At 46.7% G+C, this 18959-nt stretch overlaps 1 protein-coding gene across 1 annotated transcript; it reads left to right on the forward strand.

The window, feature by feature from the left end:
• Positions 1 to 14909: 14909 nt before the first annotated feature.
• Positions 14910 to 18867, forward strand: LOC113140579 (prostaglandin E2 receptor EP1 subtype-like). Its single transcript, XM_026324474.2, has 3 exons — positions 14910 to 15204; positions 16413 to 17317; positions 17838 to 18867. The coding sequence occupies exons 2-3, from the start codon at positions 16460 to 16462 to the stop codon at positions 18111 to 18113; spliced, it is 1134 nt and encodes a 377-aa protein (XP_026180259.1). The 5' UTR covers positions 14910 to 15204; positions 16413 to 16459; the 3' UTR covers positions 18114 to 18867.
• The last annotated feature ends 92 nt before the right edge of the window (positions 18868 to 18959 follow it).

Raw genomic sequence — 18959 nt, forward strand, 5'->3', positions numbered from 1 at the left:
TATTTATATCTACATTTATTTTCTAGCTTGTTCTTGGCTGTTTTTTTATTTTTGGGTGGGGGGGGTGGAGAACAGCAGCATAGCCCTTTAGGTGAAGTAAGTGAAGGTGGAGACACACCTGTGGCGTGGGGGAGGAGCTAAACACAGAGGATGTGGCTGAATGTTCAGTGTATGGGCCTCTGTCCTCAGCAAGAAAACTACATATGAAGTTGAGCGGAAGCTGATCCGGACTGGATCTACTGGACTAACGTGCTGGAAAGGAGCTGATCCCTGGAACAGGTAGGAATGAGTCCTTTCTCCTGCACATCTCCAGGCTGCTCTTGTTCCGGATCACCTGAACTAGATTCCATCAGCTGTATGAACCCAGTCACCAGTGTCAATGAAGAGACAGACTGTGAGCTTGCTCAGCAGCTGCACCCCTGTAGGCCCCTGTAAGCCCCTGTAGGCCCCTGTAGGGCCCTTGTAGGCCCCTTGGAGTGCCCCATAGGCCCATTTAGGCCCCCGTAAGCCCCTTGAAGGCCACCTTCAGGCCCCTGTAGACCACTTCAGTCATCCACTCACACATGAACCTGGTAATACGAGTCTAGAACTAAACGTAACAGAGGAGGTTTTTATTTTCATGAGCTTATGTGACTGTGTGTGTTACTCTGACTAATCATAGTTCAGCCACGTCCCCCTCAGTCCTTTAATTCAGTATAATCCTGATAATCTAAAACTATGCAGTGTCTGATTCTGCAGATTACAATCGTGCAGTCACATGAAATGCTGACAGAAAAGTGAAAAGTCTTTGCAGGTCCGTCTGCTGTGATTAGCTCCATTTTTGGTCTGACACTGGGAGTTAATCCCACATTTACAGTCTTTGCTGCTCACACGCAACCAGCGACCCACATCGAGGGGATTAAGTGTCTGGACTGATGGATCCAAATATTTTAATAAACTAATCTGTGGAAGGATAAACTCTGGACCTTTGGGTCTCCTGCATCTTGATACTTCCACATTTGTTTTGAAACTAATTCAGAGCTGAGAGTAAAACAGGAAAAGTTCCTCTCTCAGCAGAGACCAGATCCACATAATGTCCCAGCGGGGCCTATTGTTCCACAGCGACAACCGCAGACGTGCAGAGCTGAGCAAAAGGCAGGAAAGATCAGGATCTGACACTTTTGCAAACAGACTGAAAGCAGCACAACAATATTTATCTGCTCACAAACACAACTGGTTGGCACCTGTGAGCTCCCAGCTGCTTCTCCCCTGCACAGGTTTGGCTCTGCACTCTGGATGACCTGCATGTCTGCAGAGTCCTGGCTTTGCTAACAAATCCCTCCATGTATCTTGGCTGAGACAGAACTCAAGTCTGGACTTTGACTTTGGTCCAGACCTCTTTATTTGCTGCACTTTATTGTGTTGCAGGGTTATTAATACCAAATGGATAAAATATCAGTTTTTAGGCTTCCTTCTTCAGAGACAAAATGTTTTTCACTCTTCAGGTCTGTGATTGATTTTGGACTCAGATCATGGTCCACGCAGCTCATCCTTGTAGTTCTGGATCCGACTGCTGAGCATCAGCATGTTAGCATGGTCACTGTTAGCATTCTGATGTTAGCATTTAGCTCGGACCCTGCGGTCGGCCTGTGAATGTGACACTGTTTGGTTTTCTTTAAAGGAAGACTTTGACATTTCATTAAACGGGATTAGTTGCTTACTTTTGAAGACTAAACTAAAATGTCGGACTTATACATTAAGTTCATATGGATTTGGTTAATGTTCAAAGACCTGGAACAGCAGCAGGCCTCAGGCTCACTAAACCGACGTGTCACATCTCATTTCTTTCACTCTTAGAGTCAGAGTTATTCAACCAACCCTGGACCAGGGAGGGACGGGGAGTCAGGAGGTTTCAGGGAGTTCACCCCAGCCTGTGTCACCCTAATTCAGTAAGAGCCTCATCCATCACGCTTTATTTTCTGACCTCAAAGCAACACCAAGACACTGTGCAGGAAAAGTTTAATAGTCTGGCGCCGATCCTCCTCAGGACACCGTTCATCATCAGGGTTACACACCTCAGAACAAAACCCCTGAAGACTGTTAGATGCAGGGCTCCCACAGCCAGTCCACTTTGAAAGAAGGACCGCAGTCCGACTCAGGCTTCGAGCTGCTGTGTCTTATCTCTGAATTTCTATTAGTCTCTCCTGTGTGTCTGTGTCAGGGGCTTCCTGCTTCACTGTGCGCTGAGACGTGTTTGTCTCTAACGTCCCTCAGGAGCCCAAGTGTTTATATTGGATATTTTGGACTCTTCAACAGAATTACCAGAGAAAACAAACCTAAATTTACCAAAACAGCTTCCTCACTTTGTCCAGCTTCTCATGTAAACAGAGCTGAGTGACATTTGCTCTGCAGCCGAGGACCCCAGGAGACGCACTGTGGAAATGAATTTATTGGGAAAAGATCAACTGTTTCAGACAAACTGTCAAAATATTTTCTGGGTGATTTTTTGAAGAATAAACAAGCAGAGAAATGAACTGCAGAGTGAAATAAAGCCCCATAAAATGCATCAAACATGAAAATCTGACAAAAACCAGAGTTTGTACGTTCAAGTCAGTCACATGTTCCTTTGTAGTTACACAGATTGGACTGAACTTGGACTGGAGACCTGTCCAGGAACTGTGCAGCCTGTCTCCAAGGTGTGGGTTGGACTGTTAGTATTAGATTATATTTTAGTGAAGGCTGCAGCAGCAGCAGCTACTTGTTTGACTGAAAGACAGACAAAGTGGAAAGTGCTCAATCCCAGGAATGTCAGTATCTCCTGGAATGTAAATTGACGCTGCACATTTAAACCAGAGCCAATGAGACACAAGACGACCCCCTTCGGTTCAGCAGGTCTCTGCTGAGGTAAAGTCCACCCTGAGGAGAGCAGCCAGTAAAAGGCCACAGTTCCCCGAGCGCCTGACGAAGGAACACATTAGCAGCTTCTACCTTCTAACGGCTCAGTTAGTGTCACCTGGAGATGTTCCATCTTCAGACAACTTTCTGGATTCAGCATTGAAGGTTTTTAATCCCTTTGTCCTCCTCTTTCCCCAGCTGAGTGTCTGTCGCAGCCTGATGCTCTGATATTAGTCATCAGGAGCACTTTGACGCTTTTTTCTGGCGTTTTAAAACGACGTGGACACAGACATCCACAGCCAGAGCTAATGTTACCGACAGCCTCCAGCATCTGCTTGGAACACACAGGCTGAATAATATCATCTCTGTTCACTAGTGTTCATCTACCAATGCTCGTCCCAGTGGGACATGAAGGTTTGTTGTTTGTCCGTGAGAAGGTGCGGCGATGGGCCGTCACCTTGGAAACACAGAGAAATTGTCTGAGAGGTTCTTGTTACTCTTCCAAGCTCACCGGTGGTCCGTTGTTTTCTGCAGAACTCAGTGAAGCAAGAGACGTCCAGATGTTCTGAGGCCTGAGGCTGAGAGCCCGTCCACACTGACGAACTGGAGCCCGTCCAGTTTCAGCAGCATGAGCGAAATGAACAAATGGGACGGAAGCTGCTTCAGTGGTCCTTCCAGGCTTTCAGCTCTAGCGAGCCGGTATTGATCTGTTGACGTGCTGTGTGAAGTCTGAGGGTGCATTAAGAGAAGGAGGCTCTCCAGAGACGGACAGCTAATATCACGTTACATTAGTCAGTCAGCAGAAGGCTGCAAGGAAGGAAAAGCTCATCACCCTGTGATGAATAGAGCTGTAATGAAACAAGTGGTTCTCTGCTCAGACTCACATCTTGGTTTGATTATAAATTCTGTGGCCACCACAACTCCCCATATGTCTGAATCAGCCTCGTTACCACTAAGACAATTGCATGATTAATATCGAAAGTAACTTGGAACCAACATGATGCAAAAGAAATCAGGCAACAGGCAGTTGGTCTCAGTCTCTGCATCAGATTATTACAACTTGGATTTTATTTGATTTGTGGTTAATGAGAACACTGTAGGAAGGTAGTGTCTGCTCTAAAATACTTTCAACTCTTTCTGATCTGGTGTTTTCAGCCCAGCAGGGGGGCATACCAGGCTCCAACACCTGGGTTTTCCTCTGGCCCATGAAGCACATGTTTGGCCCCATTTCACACCTTTTCCTGTAACTGACCGTTGAGGACTTAAAAACTCCAAGTAAAAGAGTCCATGAAAAGAAATGAGAAGAAATGGAGCCTGTGAGTGGGAAGAGAAGCACGCAGCAAGGAATTTATTAGAACCATATTTCTTCTAACGTGCACTTTCTTTCAAACAGCACAGGCCCAGCTCATCTTAATGTATTCGGTGTCGGTGTTGGTTCTCCAAACACTTGTGACACCATAAGAACTTTTCTGGGAAGAATATATGCTGATGTTTCCCACAATGAATGATGACGACAGGCGACATGTGCAGAGGAGGGAGACGCTAAAACGACCACATGGATTCTGGTCTGACCGTTCTGATGGAGCTCACACACTCACACATCGGACAGGAATCGGATCTAGGACCACATATGCAGGTGGACCAGATCTGGTTTGGTCCGTTCACACTGTGGGAACATCAGGACTGAGTCAAAGCAGCGGCTGTGATGTGGTCCTGTGCAGAAAAACCACATGAAAACCACAAACCACCTTAATTAAAAAGTGATGCAGGTCAGAGACGGGCAGGTGGAAAAGGGTCCCAATGCAGACTGGATGCAAAGACTGAAAATCTGTTTTCCTCCATTATCTGAAGAGTAAAAGCTTCGGAGGGAGTAATCCTGACTGTTTAGCTGGACTTTATGTAATAGTTTTGTTTGGGTGCCAAGTTCCACAAAGAGAATTACGAGAATCGGCCTTAAATCATCAGCAGCAGCACCTTATCAAAGTGTTGACATCACGTCTGTCTGATTTAAGGTTGTGTGCTCTGACTTTATTTAGCTTTGATTGCAGCTTCGACATGTTTGTGTGTTAGTCAGGGAGAGCAGTGAGTCACGAGTGACTCCCCTGGACCGGACCGCAGCCCCGTCGTCTCTGGGGCCTCCATAGGACGGGAGGACATAAGGATGTTTGATTCTAAACACACGTTGAGTTTTTGGGGCGACTGTGTCACATGTCAAGACCCGGGGAAGAAGGAGAAAAATAAACATGCGTTGTCCATAAGTAATGTGGCTTTTTCACACGAAGTGACTGGTTTATTTCCATCCTGCACCATGTTCAGCCTCTCTGCTATCCTTGCATGACCTGCAGTCTCTGCTCTCGGAGCGGAAGGGGCCGAATAGAGGCGAGATTGTGCTGGGAATAACAAATTACATAAACTAATGGCTCCATAATGGATCCTTTCTACATTGCAGAGAGATAGAGCGAATGCCACAGACGTGACTTTGACCAGGACAGCAGTGAGGCTGAGTATATTTAGGGACTGTTTATGGTTTTTGCAGCTGTAAAACACTGTATGTGTCTGTCACACCCACCGTCGGCTGGAACATCAGAGGAACCAATCATGACTCATTAGACCAACACCATAAAGATTATAATTATTATTATTAGGATTTAGTGTTTACTTAAAATGCAGGGACGGCTACAGCCTTAAATGCTAAGCAGCATGCTAACACTTGCTAACACAGCTGAGGCTGACGGGGTCTGTTTTGCAGGTGTTGGGCCATAAACCAAAGAGCTGGACCCGATGATGGTTTGGGAGCCGCAGGATTAACCTACTTGTTACCAGAACTGTCTGAGCACCTGCAATTATGTCTGAACCAGATCTGGACTCGGCCTGTTTGTTTCACTCCTCTGACCTCTGACCTCTGACCTCCTTTTAAAGCTCGTGAGACGGGTCCTGAGACCATAGACTGGTCTGGTCACTGGACTAAAGCTCCCGTTTGCTTTGAATCTGCTTCTGCTGATTATTTATTTTTTATTTTCAGACTGATCTGAGGTCAAGCACTGAGTAATAAAACTTTTTGCATCAGATGAGCTTTGACTCGCTCACGACTGATGGGCGACCATTGATTTCAAGTGAATTTGAATCAGTCGGTTCTTGCTGTAATTTTACAGCCTTGTTTAATTATTGATGATTGATCGATGAGGTGGTTTTAGCTCATTAGACTGAGGTGGTTTATGTCCATGTATTCAAACTGCATGGACATTTTTGCCATTAGCCGTGAACAGCTTCTTCATGTTATGTCTTATCCGTCTGTCACAGCAGGATCCAGACTCTTGTGTCACAGTTCTGCTGGTTCACTTTCACCATCAGTAATAAACAAAGTTGACTGAACTGGTTTGTAGATTTCAAGTCCTTCCTGATCCAGATTCTTTCGGTGTGACAGCAGGAACTATCCAGAAAAGGCAGAGCAGGAAATGTGATTCAGTGATCTGCTGCTATTTTTGGCCCTCCAGTCTTGCTAAAGCCCTTTGTCCTTCATGTCATGTCAGGTTTTATACATGAGGAGAAGAGGACGCAGCTCTGTGAGGCTCCACAGCTGTGTGGATTTACAGTGGGGGGGGGGCTCGGCCTGACCACAAAAGGAAAAGTAGAGCAGGGATTCACCCAGTAAATAGACTGAGAGGCAGAATAAAGTCACAGCCTCATCCTGTCCCTCAGCTCAGGTGCACAAAAACCAGCATCAGTATGTGGTCGGGTTCCTGTGTCCTGAAAAGTCCGGCATGGGTTCAGGTTTTGTCAGAACAGAACGGCAGCTTCTTTTTTATGAGTTTTGCCATGTGTACCTCATGGTTTTAGACTCCAGCAGCAGAGACCAGTGCCTGGGCACAAGCACAGCACTCGTGCACCGCTCCAGTCTCTCGGCTCAGTGTTTTGGTTTTGCATCTTTCCTGTTTCGCTTCGAGTTTGGTGCTTTAGGCAAATTCCAGTCATTTGACTTTTGTTAGTTTAGTCTTTTAGTTTTGTCCTTCAGTCCACAGAATGAAAGTGACTCCATGGACTGAACACTGAAAACAGAGTGTTGATAATATGGGGACAGTTTGTTCCACTGCCAAAGAAAATGACCCAAACGTCTTTTTTAAAGTGTCTCCTGAAGCAGCCGAGCGTCGCTGTGATCGTTGGCTCGAGGCTGTGGAGACGTCGCCCTTCATTGAGCTGCACAGTGGCCAAAGGAAAGAGCTCAGACCCTGTTTGTGTCTCTGCCTGATCTGGGACTGTATGGACCGTTTACTGCGCCCTCATAAGGACCAGTGTAACTCAGATCTACTTCCCCTGGTCTCACAAAACGAGCTAAGGCTTCAGCTAATGTTGTCATTAAAACCTGCAGATTGAATGACCTGCAATAGTTCCTTCATAACAACACGTCTACCTGACACTCAGCTCACAATAGCTGGAACAGCCTCAGCTCAGTGACGCTCCCTCTATTATAAGGTCATGACAGAACGAGGCTGAATTAGGGGACACAAAACAAATCTGTGGCTCAGACTTCTGGCTGGGATTAATCCTCAGCCTTGGACTTTGTTTAGATTCCGATGTGTAGAGAGGACGATGGATGGATGTCCACAACCTGAGTGTGAGGATTTCTGTGGAACTGTCAAGGAGGATCATGTTTATGCTGCTGGCTGGACTGTGGTTCACTGGTTTGTTTGAATGTGTTATTTCTCCTCCAGGTTACAGTCCCTCACAGTCCTGCCTGTACGGTTCCCAGATCAGGGGCTGCTGTTCAGGAAAACACGTCCGATGACTCTGGGCTCAGCAGCGTCTTCACGGTGAGGCTGATTTCCTCTGGTGTGCGATGATGTGGCGGATTCGATCAGTAATTATTTGCTCATCTGAAAGGCATTCACACCCTGGTGCCCTCTCTGCTGGTTGGTACATGAGCGGATCTGCCAGTAAATACCAAAGCTTCTGGCTGCAAACTGCTCCCCTGTGGGAACTGCCACCATGACGTGTTTCCCAGATCGAGCTGGTCGTGGTTCACTGAAAGTAGTTTTAGATGTTTGGACTGCGGAAGCCAGTTTCACCCAGGGGTGGGGGGCAAGACAGAATCTGTCTCAGAAGAATCACGGCTGGTGTTTCCCGGTTTTTAAAGGGATTTCATGTTTTTGTTGCTTGTTGGTCGGTCAACGGCTGCTGGTCCAGACTCAGGTTTCTCTGACGTCATTGTTTTCAGCATTTCAAGTCCGGACACAGTCTGATAAACACTGTCAGTTGCTGTTGGGCACAGTCACAGTCGAAGCCTCGGCACCAAAGTGCAAACGTGTAACTGGAGACTGATCGGTGGGTGGAACTCAGTTATCTGTTCTGTTCGTAATGTGCTGGATCAGGACCCAGCCATGTGGATTCAGCCTCACACACACTGAGCTGCACAGCACAGGGGGCTCGTCCACGACAATAAAACACAGAGACCGAACCGCCAACTTTACAGAGCTGTGCAGGTCTGACTGAGAGTATTACTGTGATACTTTATCTTAGTATGACTGTGCAGAGTCGGGGTGTCTGATAAATCCCACACTCACAGACCAGATAGGAACTAGGAACTGGATCTGGAACCATATAGGGGTTCAGTGGCCCAGATCTTTGGGGATGTGAACACAGCCCCTTTGTCGTTTCATCGTATGTGTCTGTGAATCCAGCCCTGAAACATCTGGAGCAGCAGCTGGCCTTGTTAGCGGCATCATCCTCAGCTGGGACAACAAAGCGTCAGTGAGTGTTTGAGCTCTGAGCTGCTCTGGTTCCCTCCTTCCAGCTCGACAGATGCCGACACATGAGCAGCGCTCTGTTTTTTAACCCCTCTGTGATCTGGGTTCAGAGTCAGTCAGTCTCTGGGCCTGCAAACAGAACAAAGGGACGTTTGCAAAGTGTCTCTAATTGCATGTGGACTCACGGAAAAGAGAACTCCCACGGGGAGGGGGTCCATTATGTTTGGAGGTCAAGAGGAAATTGAGGCAGGTGACTGGATGAATGGCATAGAAATGGGAAAATCACATTGTTTGACATTTCAAAGTCCGAGGAACCAGGAGAGATAGCATCTTTCCCTGGTCTTATTGTTTTAGTTGGTGCTGGACACAGAATGGCCTCTCAGCAGCAGCAGGCTGATCACGTGAGTCCAGCATAAACTGACCTTCATGATTCAGCCCATTCAAAGACGTGTAACGTGGCTGTCATGGATAAATATGTGCACTGGGACGGGTTTATGTCTGTTTCCAGAAACCAGCTGACAGTGTTAATACTTTATCCAGACTGCAGCCTCTCAGTCTCTTTCACAGACCCTGGATATAACTGGATCAGTTTAATCAGTTTAACCTGGTGAAAGGTTATCCCGAGCGTTGGTCCCACCAGGGAGTGATGGTGCAGATAGAGGCTGTCGGGCTGCAGGGGGAAGAATCTGCAGCATCTGGTTTGGATGGAGCAGGCCACAGCGGCTGGCGCTGGCTGAATGAGGCCTTTATGAGCAGGTCAACACGTCGTGCTGCCTCGCACACAAAAACACTTGTGCCGGTGAGAGACTGCGGCTCAGAAAACAACATTCCAGCGAGCGTTTAGTGAGAAACGTCAAAGCAGCGTCCTGTTCTCCTCGCTGCAGTGAACTCAGCACAGGGAGCTGCTGTTGGCGTCTCACAACCGAGCGTAGAAACATGTTGACATTTTGAGAAATGAAAGTGACAATAAAGGTGAATATAATATAATAAGGGTGAGATCACAACCTGCTGAGGTGCGACACCACGACAGTGTAAAGAATAAAAGCAGCAGGTGCTTCACCTTTCTGCCTGGAGGTGTGTTGGCCTCATGGAACTGGCTGGATTGCTCATGTGCAGTGTAATACCTTGGAATTAGCAGATTTACCGTAAACGAGGTAATTACACAGAACTGGCTTCATTAGTTTGATTCATGGAGCAGTTTACTTTGGAGAAACGCACCGTGTCTGATGTCGGCTTGGTCAACAGATGTGGAGCTGCAGCTTGTCCCCAGCTGCTCAATGACCCTCAGTGTCAAACCTGCCCCCCCCACAGTCTCCACTCCTGCAGGTTCCAAAGAAATGACGTACAGGAGAACCGTGTTCTGTGACAGCGACCGTGGAATGAAGAGCAGTGTGTTTTTAGGGCGTACTGGATGAGCAGAAGGTCGAGCAGGACAATGTTCAGTGTGTGTGTGTGTGTGTGTGTGTGTGTGAGTGTGTGTGTGTGATTTGCTGTAACTGACAGAAAAATACACAAAAACACCGGAAAGGCCCTTTAAATAGACGTGAGCTGCATCCTCTTGTGAAAACATGAACTCAGATAGTTTGAGTACATGTGCTGCTGGAGACGCAGCCGGGGCAGCAGAGGAGGCAGTTTCCCAGCACCACTGATGTTTATGCAAAACAAACTATTTAAGTGACAATAAGCAGAAAAAGCAGCAGCTCGACGTCCAACTGCTGCGTCCGACCGCTGGGTCGGCTTCACCGGACAGGGCCGGTTAAGTGTGTTTCCAAAAAACTTAAAAGACCCGATTGATCTTCAAGGCCAAATTTCGACAAACAGACCATTAGCTCAGTGTCGCCCAGAGCTGAAAACCAGTTTGTCGTCCAGGTCAGATAAGGTTTATCAGGCTGTGTGCAGCTTTTACTTTGACTTTACTTTTTAAGAAACAGGATCAACACAAATCTGCAGTTACAGCAACTTGAAGCCAAAAACACCAAATTATGAGCATGTTTAATGAAGCCAACAGACTTTTTCTGGCCACTTCACAGCGAGTACAGACGACTTTGGTCCTCGGGGCCTCGAATCACATCAGAAACGTTTCAATGTAAAGAAGGAAGACGCCTCAGGCAGCAGAGCAGGGCTCCCCGTTCCACATAGCACAGATGTACTGATTAGGAGGAAATGGGCCCCTGGCCAGGCCCACCCATTCAGTCCAGGACCAGCAGCCACGTTCTGGGTATTTATAGTTGTTATGAAGTTTGACATCTGGGTGTGTTTGTTTTGCGTCTGTTTTTGGCAATTTTGCATCTAATTTCTGTGCTTGGAGTCGCTGTAGTCCCTAGAAGAAATAACCCGTGTTCCCAAAAGGACCAGAACCTGGTGCGTAGGTACCACACACGACATCTGGGTCTTACATAATGAAACCGGGTCGAATGAGAGCTGATCCCTGTAAGTTTCCCCTGCGTTGACTGGTGAGGACAGGACTGAGGACTCAGCACAGCAGGAGTCCACAAAGTGACTTGACTCCTCTGTGGAAAAACTGAGGCTGTAGAAAAACCTCTAATGGCACAGGACAGTTTGGACTTTACACCTGAATGAAAGTTTCCCCGTGCTTTCCTAAAGGTTTCCATTCAGCTTTTATACCATTCAAGGATCTGAGGGCGACTTGCAGCTCTGTCATTTGTTTTTCTCTCTCGTCAGTGTGTTTTTTAGAAATATACTAAACCAGAAAGACATTAACTCAAAGCTGTGCTCACACTTTCTACAGTCTCTGTTTCTCCTGCTCTGCCAGCTTCTCTCTGCTCACAGCAACGTCTGCGGCTGGTTTTTGGAAAAAGCTGGGGTCTAGTATTGTCCGTGAGCTAAAAACACATCGTAGTCGTCGCCTCCTCTGCTGTTTCCCTGCACCACGTTCTATGTCAGTGTTTCAGTTTCTACCCTCAGCGGCTCCGATGGTGCAGAAACAACCAGATGCATCAGATAGTGACTACATAACTTTAGTTCAATGTGAAGACGCATGTGGGCAAGGACAAGCTGGAACAGGATTAATGTGAGAGCCTGGAGCAGCAGGGACGTTTAAAATAGCTGAGACTGTTGTACAGCAGGCAAAAAGAAAATCTTTTGTATTGAGCCTGCATCACTGATTGTATTGGGGTGGACTGAATACCAGAACCAGCTCTCAGGATCACAGAGTCCAGTCCAACAGCACCACTAAATATCCAAGTGAATAAACAGCTGTGAAACAGTCTGAACACAAACTGAACATTTTCAGTTGGATCAAACTGATCAGTCCGACACAGGGGTTCCTAATAAACCAGGTCCGACACAAGGGTTCCTAAAAAAACAGGTCCGACACGGGGGTTCCTAATAAACCGACTGGGTCCGACACGGGGGTTCCTAATAAACCGACTGGGTCCGACACGGGGGTTCCTAATAAACCGACTGGGTCCGACACGGGGGTTCCTAATAAACAGACTGGGTCCGACACGGGGGTTCCTAATAAACAGACTGGGTCCGACACGGGGGTTCCTAATAAACCGACTGGGTCCGACACGGGGGTTCCTAATAAACAGACTGGGTCCGACACGGGGGTTCCTAATAAACAGACTGGGTCCGACACGGGGGTTCCTAATAAACCGACTGGGTCCGACACGGGGGTTCCTAATAAACAGACTGGGTCCGACACGGGGGTTCCTAATAAACCGACTGGGTCCGACACGGGGGTTCCTAATAAACTGACCATCGTGCTATCCAGTGCATGTGTGGAACGTGTCTGAGTGTGAATAACCTCCCCAGTGGACCCCCCCTGCGCTTTACTGTCCACATCACAAGGACGAGCTGAAAGGACAGGGACAGTCAGAGTCCCCGGCACATGGACTGTGTCCTGAAGGCCTGACGTTACGTAACCACACTCTTCACATCATAAACCAGCACGAGGCCTCAGCGCCGTAACTGCAGTAAAGGCCGAGCTGCATCTGACAGCTGAAGTTACTTTCCCAATGACAGTTTTTCTGTCCAGAGAAAACTTCAAACGTGAGATCTTGTAGAACATGATGCTCTGCTGCAGATGAAGATACTCACAGTTTATAAAGTACTTCAATCTTAAACAGCTACTGCAGTAAAGTTCAACATGTACTTGAATGCAGCAGGAATATTCATCCAGATACATCAGATATAGCAGTAAAACACTGACAGGGACCAGTTTACTGCATAGTGAGTACTTTTACTTTGATACTTTAAGTATATTTTAATGATAATACTTAGACTCTTATACTTTCTGCACAGTGTGGTACTGCGACTCACAGCTTCTCTTCATGAACCACATGACAGGTGGCAGAATAATAAGTGGCTGTAGCTGATGTACAGTCTTGGTCACTGACTTGTTCATGACCTTCTAAGGTTTTGTTTTGGAGGGAACTGAATCCGGTGCTTCCTAAGTCGTAGTGGGCTGGAAGTTTATAGTGAAACGAACAGGGACCAGTTCCCACACAGTCATTCTGCAGACTCAGATAACATTTTGTCTGATTACAAATGTTCCACTGAAAAACAAAACTCCTTTGACCTCTCACTGGCCTGTGCAGCACATTACTTTATACATACCTCCAAATGAAAAAGCACCATCGATCTTGTGATACTGAAGGTCCGAGACATAGTGAGTTATCCCAACTCATTTCTAAGACGAGCAGAGACACAGAGACATTGATTGTATATAAAAAGCAGCGGGCCTGATATGCATAGTTAGAGAAAAATGTCTGGGCTAAAAGCCTGGTAATTATGGGGTTTTCAACAAATAAAGCCTGGAATGTTTGGGCTGTTTTACAGAAACGCAGAGGGCGGGTGACAAACAAACTGCAGCATCTGACCGGCTGCCTTGTTCCTCTGCTGCTGCAGTGTTTTTACTGGGCCCAGACCACATTCCTGTCCAGTGAAAAGGCTTTCAAAGTCCAGAACCCACTGACAGCGTGGTGCCCCTAATGTTTGTCCCAGGCAGGTGATGGTGGTTCCTCGAATGTTATCGTGAATGTTGTTGTCAGGCACAGCAGCACAAAGCCACAGCTGTGTTACCATGTGCAAATAGAACTACACACTCAACATGGCCGCACTGTCCGATAACATCCATGTGGAGCTGAGATTCAGCAGCGAAGACTGAAAAGCTCTTTCCTCATTGGTCGACCGCACCGAGCGATGACGTGTGCAGGCCGGAGGGAAGAGTGAATCAGCCGAGGTGAGAACGTTTGTGCATTTTTCACCTTTTTCTTTGATTCAAACAAGTTTGTTTTGCATTTTTATGGGAACCATCTGTCAAACAACAGCTAAAGGTGTTTTTGCATCTAACAGCAGAGGAGGAAAAATAAACCATGTGCACATGTTGTCAGTGACCTTTGACAGTTTTATCTTTGAGTTCATATAAAAAAAACATAACAAGCCTTTTGTTTTGCTCTTTTGCAGAACAGATGTGCTTCCTGCATCCCTCTTCCACTCCACTCAGCTCAGGTGTTTCTCTTAACCAGGCTCCACATTTCAAAGCACAGCACACACACATGCACGGTTCAGACTGAATGTACGCTTTCTTCTGAAAGAAGGCTTTTAATTCAAATGTTGCGTTACACAGCTGCAGTGGGTGCATGAACAAAGAGTCCACAGTCCTTCTTCAGTCCAGACCAAAGGTGACCGTGAGATGAGGAGGAGGAGATTTCAGATGAGATTTGCTGGACAGGTGATCAGGAACCTGGGACACTCCAGATTTTCCACTTCCTGTGGTCCTTCTGTGTGCTGACCACAGAGTCACACTTTGACCCATTTTCAGTGTGTCTCCTCCCGAGGTGTGGCCTGGACTGTCCTCAGCAGCAGCGTCCTGCCTGGAAAGTCCTGTGCAGCTGCAGCTGGAGACAGAGATGTTTGAAGTGACGGAGCACAGCTGGACTGCATTGATGAGAACTGACCACGGGCCCAGGCTGTTCAGCAGGGGGGCTGCTTTCGTTTCCCAGCGATTCACAGCCAGTCTCCAGAGCAGCAGATGTTCCTCACGCAGGTTCATCTCCCCAAACTCACTTCATCACTTTACTTTGAACTGGCACTGAGTTTGGCTTGAGCTGTTGCTGTATGAGGTCACAACGTACTTTCATTAAAAGCTGCTCATAAAGTGAAGGTTGGAGTTTTTCCTGCCCTGCCCTGGGACTTTCAATCTTTGCAGTTGTTGTTATTAGAGGTTTTAATGTTCAAACCCCTGAACTCGTCATTATCCTGTGAGGTGGAGTCTGTACGTGGACACACAGCAGCTTTTTAAATATTCATGTTCCTCCCTGGGGTTCTCTGGTTCTCTGCAGCAGAGACACCCACAGGGAGCGTGAGCACGCTGCAGCACAGACCTATAAAAGCTGCAGACGACGTGCTGGTGCAGTGTGACACAGACGCTGCTCGCTCTGACACGGGAACATGGTCTGTTGCATTATGAGGAAGCGGCTCAGGTGAAGGCGTTCTCTTACGTTTGGACATATTAAGGAGATTCACAGAACCACCTGGATTTATTTATTCTACAGGTTCAGTTATGAGTAACTGTCAAAATCAAAGCCACGCTGTTGGTCTCCATGGATTTTTTATTTCAGAGGTAGGTTAAATATCTCGCATGAGTTGAATTTAAAGAATAAAAAGTGTAGACAGGCAAAGTTCACTTCTTCTTCTTTTCTTCTTCTTCTTTTTCTTCTTTTGCTAAATATCCTACAGATCTGAAGAATTTCCACTTTAAACCTTTGAAAATCTTAATGAACTTCTTTGACTAGGTGCAACCAGATAATGTTTGGTGGCTTTGATCATCATTTATTGATTTTATTGAGCTTATTTCTTAGGGTTTGAATAATATCTGAGTACCTTTCTACGGCATCACAGAGCCTCACCTTTAAACTAAACAGGCTGTGTAATAAATTAGTAACTCAATCAATTAGAAATTAAAGGTGAAATAAAAAAAACAGAAAAATCATTAGTTATTTTTAAATACAGTGAAACAGCAACATGACAAACATTAAATGGTGAGTTTCTCTCTAATTGTGCACGTGTGAGCAGGGTCGGGGCGTTTCTGTTTCTAAATAAATGTCAGACATGTTTTGATCTGACCTCAGGTTAGAGTTCGTGTCTTCGGTCCGTCGCTGTGTCTGTTCTGCTGCGTGGTAACTGTTTTTTGTTTTTGAGGAATGTTTGCAGCTGCGCTCTGTCGACACAAACTGTCAGAACTTGTTCAGACTTCCTCTGCTTCCTGGCATGAAGTGAAAAGTGAGGCCTTAAATCTCAGAGTGTTGACACAACTAATTAATTTCTTTTTACAATGAGTCACTTTGTCCTAAGGAGCTTTTCCTGCCCCGGAGACGACAATAACACAACAATTAATGTGAAATGGATGAAAACCCATTATCAGTGGAAACTCTTGGTTTTTCCTTTTGCTGAGATGATATTTTATTAGAGCCTCCTGTTGATAGGCTGCAGCTAATACCTTCAAATGATCTTATGCATAAGTAATAACAGCATCTAATGTTTTTGATATTTGTTTGTTATGAATCTGCACTCAGTGGCTGTAATAACAGGTTATTGATTAGCTCTTTATCTAAAAATGGAGAGGAGCGTTTTATGTTTGGTCTCTGACGGAGCCGTCTGACAGATTCATTACTGATGTTCATAGTTAAATACACTGGGCTGCAGAGTTTTAATGAGGAAACCCAGAGAAAGTGGTAATACTGCAGGAGCTGCTGCTGCTTTTTAAAATGTGGATCCTCTGAACCGCCCTGTTTTCAGTCAGCATGTTGATCCAGCCTGTTTGTTCCTCAGGATCTTCTCAGCCAGAGGAGCCACATCAGGCCCCGAACCCAGCAGTGATGCTGGCGATGCAGCACTTCAACTCCTCAGGCATCACTGCCTCCTCCCCCGTCTCGAACCTCAGCGCCATCGTGCAGAAGCCTGAGGTAAATAATGGCACGCGTCCACCGAGCAACCCCACATCAGCTGGCCTCACCATGACTCTGGGCATCCTGTTCAACGTGGTGGCCCTCATCATCCTCGCCAAGGCTTACAACCGCTTCCGCCGGCGGTCAAAAGCCACGTTTCTGCTCTTTGCCAGCTCCCTGGTGGCTACAGATCTGGCTGGACATGTGATCCCTGGAGCCCTGGTGCTGAGACGATACTCTGCAGAGTCCACAGCTGATCCTGCCGCCAACTCCAGAGGTGATCCCCCAGATCCAGATGCCTCTTGTCTGTTTCTGGGAGGTTGCATGGTGTTCTTTGGCCTGTGCCCACTCTTCCTGGGCAGTGCCATGGCTGCAGAGCGCTGCCTGGGCGTCACCAGGCCACTGCTCCATGCCCGCCTAGTGACCACAGCACGGACGAAGATGGCACTGACCCTCATCTGGTTGCTGGCTTTAGGTGTGGCCCTGCTGCCCTTCTTCAACCTGGGTGCCTACACCTACCAGTACCCATGGACATGGTGCTTCATCAGGGTGATGGAAGGAACTAAAGGCACAGACGTGGCCTATGTGATGCTGTTCTCTGGACTGGCTCTGAGCTCTCTGGCCTCAGCCTTTGTGTGCAACACCATCAGTGGGATCACGCTGGTCAGAGCCCGGCTAAAGAAGAGGTCCCGCCCCCAGCAGCGCCCGGCCAGGTCCCACGACACAGAGATGGTTGTTCAGCTGGTCGGCATCATGGTCACCTCCTGCATCTGCTGGAGCCCTCTGCTGGTCAGTGTGGGGAAATACAACCTCTTAATTCAACAGGCAGCCACATTTCAAAGAGGCCTGTTTTAATATGATTAAACACGATTAAGATGCTGGTGTGGGATTTGATTCATGTCGAAGTGCTCTCACCACAGATCAGTGTCAGTGATCAGTGAAATGACATGCTGCATGATTCATGCTTTTAGAATGTAGATACATTTGTCAGCTCACCACCATAAATGTCAAAGTGGATTTATTCTGCTAAAAGGGATCAGGTGACCATGTGACTGCATATGAACTTTATATTGACAGATGAAGATGAAGTGATCTGATGGCTGGTCACTATTTCAGATCATTACTGTTAATAACAGAGCTTTGGTCAAATTTAGCAGATATAATTCAGTTCCAGAAAATGATTATCAAACTTTAAAAGCTGCTATTATAACAAATATAACACATATCATTCCAGTTTCCTTGTGTCCGTTTGTGTTGAGTTTGTTACATGATGCAGGATGAGCCTGAAGCTGTTTCCTCTTTGTTTTAGGTCTTTGGACTGATGTCAGCCACTCGGTCCTACAGTGGCACCCTGAGCACTGACAGAGACACTTACAGGAAGCTGATGATGACGGGTGTCAGGATGGCGACCTGTAACCAGATCCTGGATCCGTGGGTCTACATCCTGCTGCGGCGCGCCATCCTCAGGAAGATCTATCGCATCACTAAAAGACAGGCCAGTTTAAAGGGAAGCATGTTCCGCTCAGTCCGCTGGGACCCTGGTTCCTTTCAGAACTCGGAGAAAAACTGTGTGACTAAGACTTAAGGAAGGAAGAAAAGGGAAATGGCATCTGTCTGTTTTTGACGGGATCCTCTGTCACGTCCCTGTGGGATATGAACTGAACTTGGCAGCTTTTCATCCTGATCAGGATTTAGAGTTAGAAGGGCCCAGGTGAAAGGAGACCTCTTTCCTGGATGGTGGCAACTGTGCCAACCTGGTTTCTATGAATGAAGGATTATGTGTTGGGATCCCAGGTGGTAAAAATTGGGAACAGCATGTTCCAGATTGTCCGGGACCAGCTAATGGTAACCGCTTAGGATATTGTATGTATGCACCAGTGTTGCACTACAAAGGGAAAAGCCCCAACTTATTATAAACTGCTAATAGTGTATATCAAAATGCAGCATGAACGGGACATGCTTGCATGGCAGTCTGCCCTCCATGAGAGCAGATGGGAATATAAGAGAGTCTGTGTGTTGCAGTATGATGTATTCATTTTGTGCTGAGGTGAGGGAAACATATCAACTGTAAATGTGCCGATCGTTTCGTTCTCTGACGTAATTTAAGTCAATGCTCACACGAGAGAGCAAAAGGAGATGTGAAAAACACCATAATGCTGTGACATGAATGTGAATGTGTGTCTTTATTGCGTGTTTGTGAATGTACCTGCAGTATTTTCCCTGCAAGTCTGGGAACTGAAGTGAAGCTATGTGTCATAAAAGCTAAATAAACAAGGTATTGTCAAGAGCAGGAAACAAAAACCACACAATAAATGGCTATCTGTTTAGTTTTCATTTCATGCTGGCTCTTAATTGATACGGGAACGCTTTATTCTGTATTCTGACACAGGCAGTTTGCACAGCAGGTCAAGTAGTTGCTTAAAAGTCCACT

The sequence above is a fragment of the Mastacembelus armatus genome, chromosome 8 (genome assembly GCF_900324485.2).
Source record: "Mastacembelus armatus chromosome 8, fMasArm1.2, whole genome shotgun sequence".
NCBI classification, from domain to species: Eukaryota; Metazoa; Chordata; class Actinopteri; order Synbranchiformes; family Mastacembelidae; genus Mastacembelus; species Mastacembelus armatus.

What these genes read in the sequence shown, in the direction of transcription:
- LOC113140579 (XM_026324474.2), top strand. Translation starts at nt 16,460, where the DNA reads ATGCTGGCGATGCAGCACTTCAACTCCTCAGGCATCACTGCCTCCTCC. An exon ending in TCTGCTGGAGCCCTCTGCTG is followed by an intron (nt 17,318 to 17,837) that starts GTCAGTGTGGGG and finishes TCTTTGTTTTAG; the next exon opens with GTCTTTGGACTGATGTCAGC.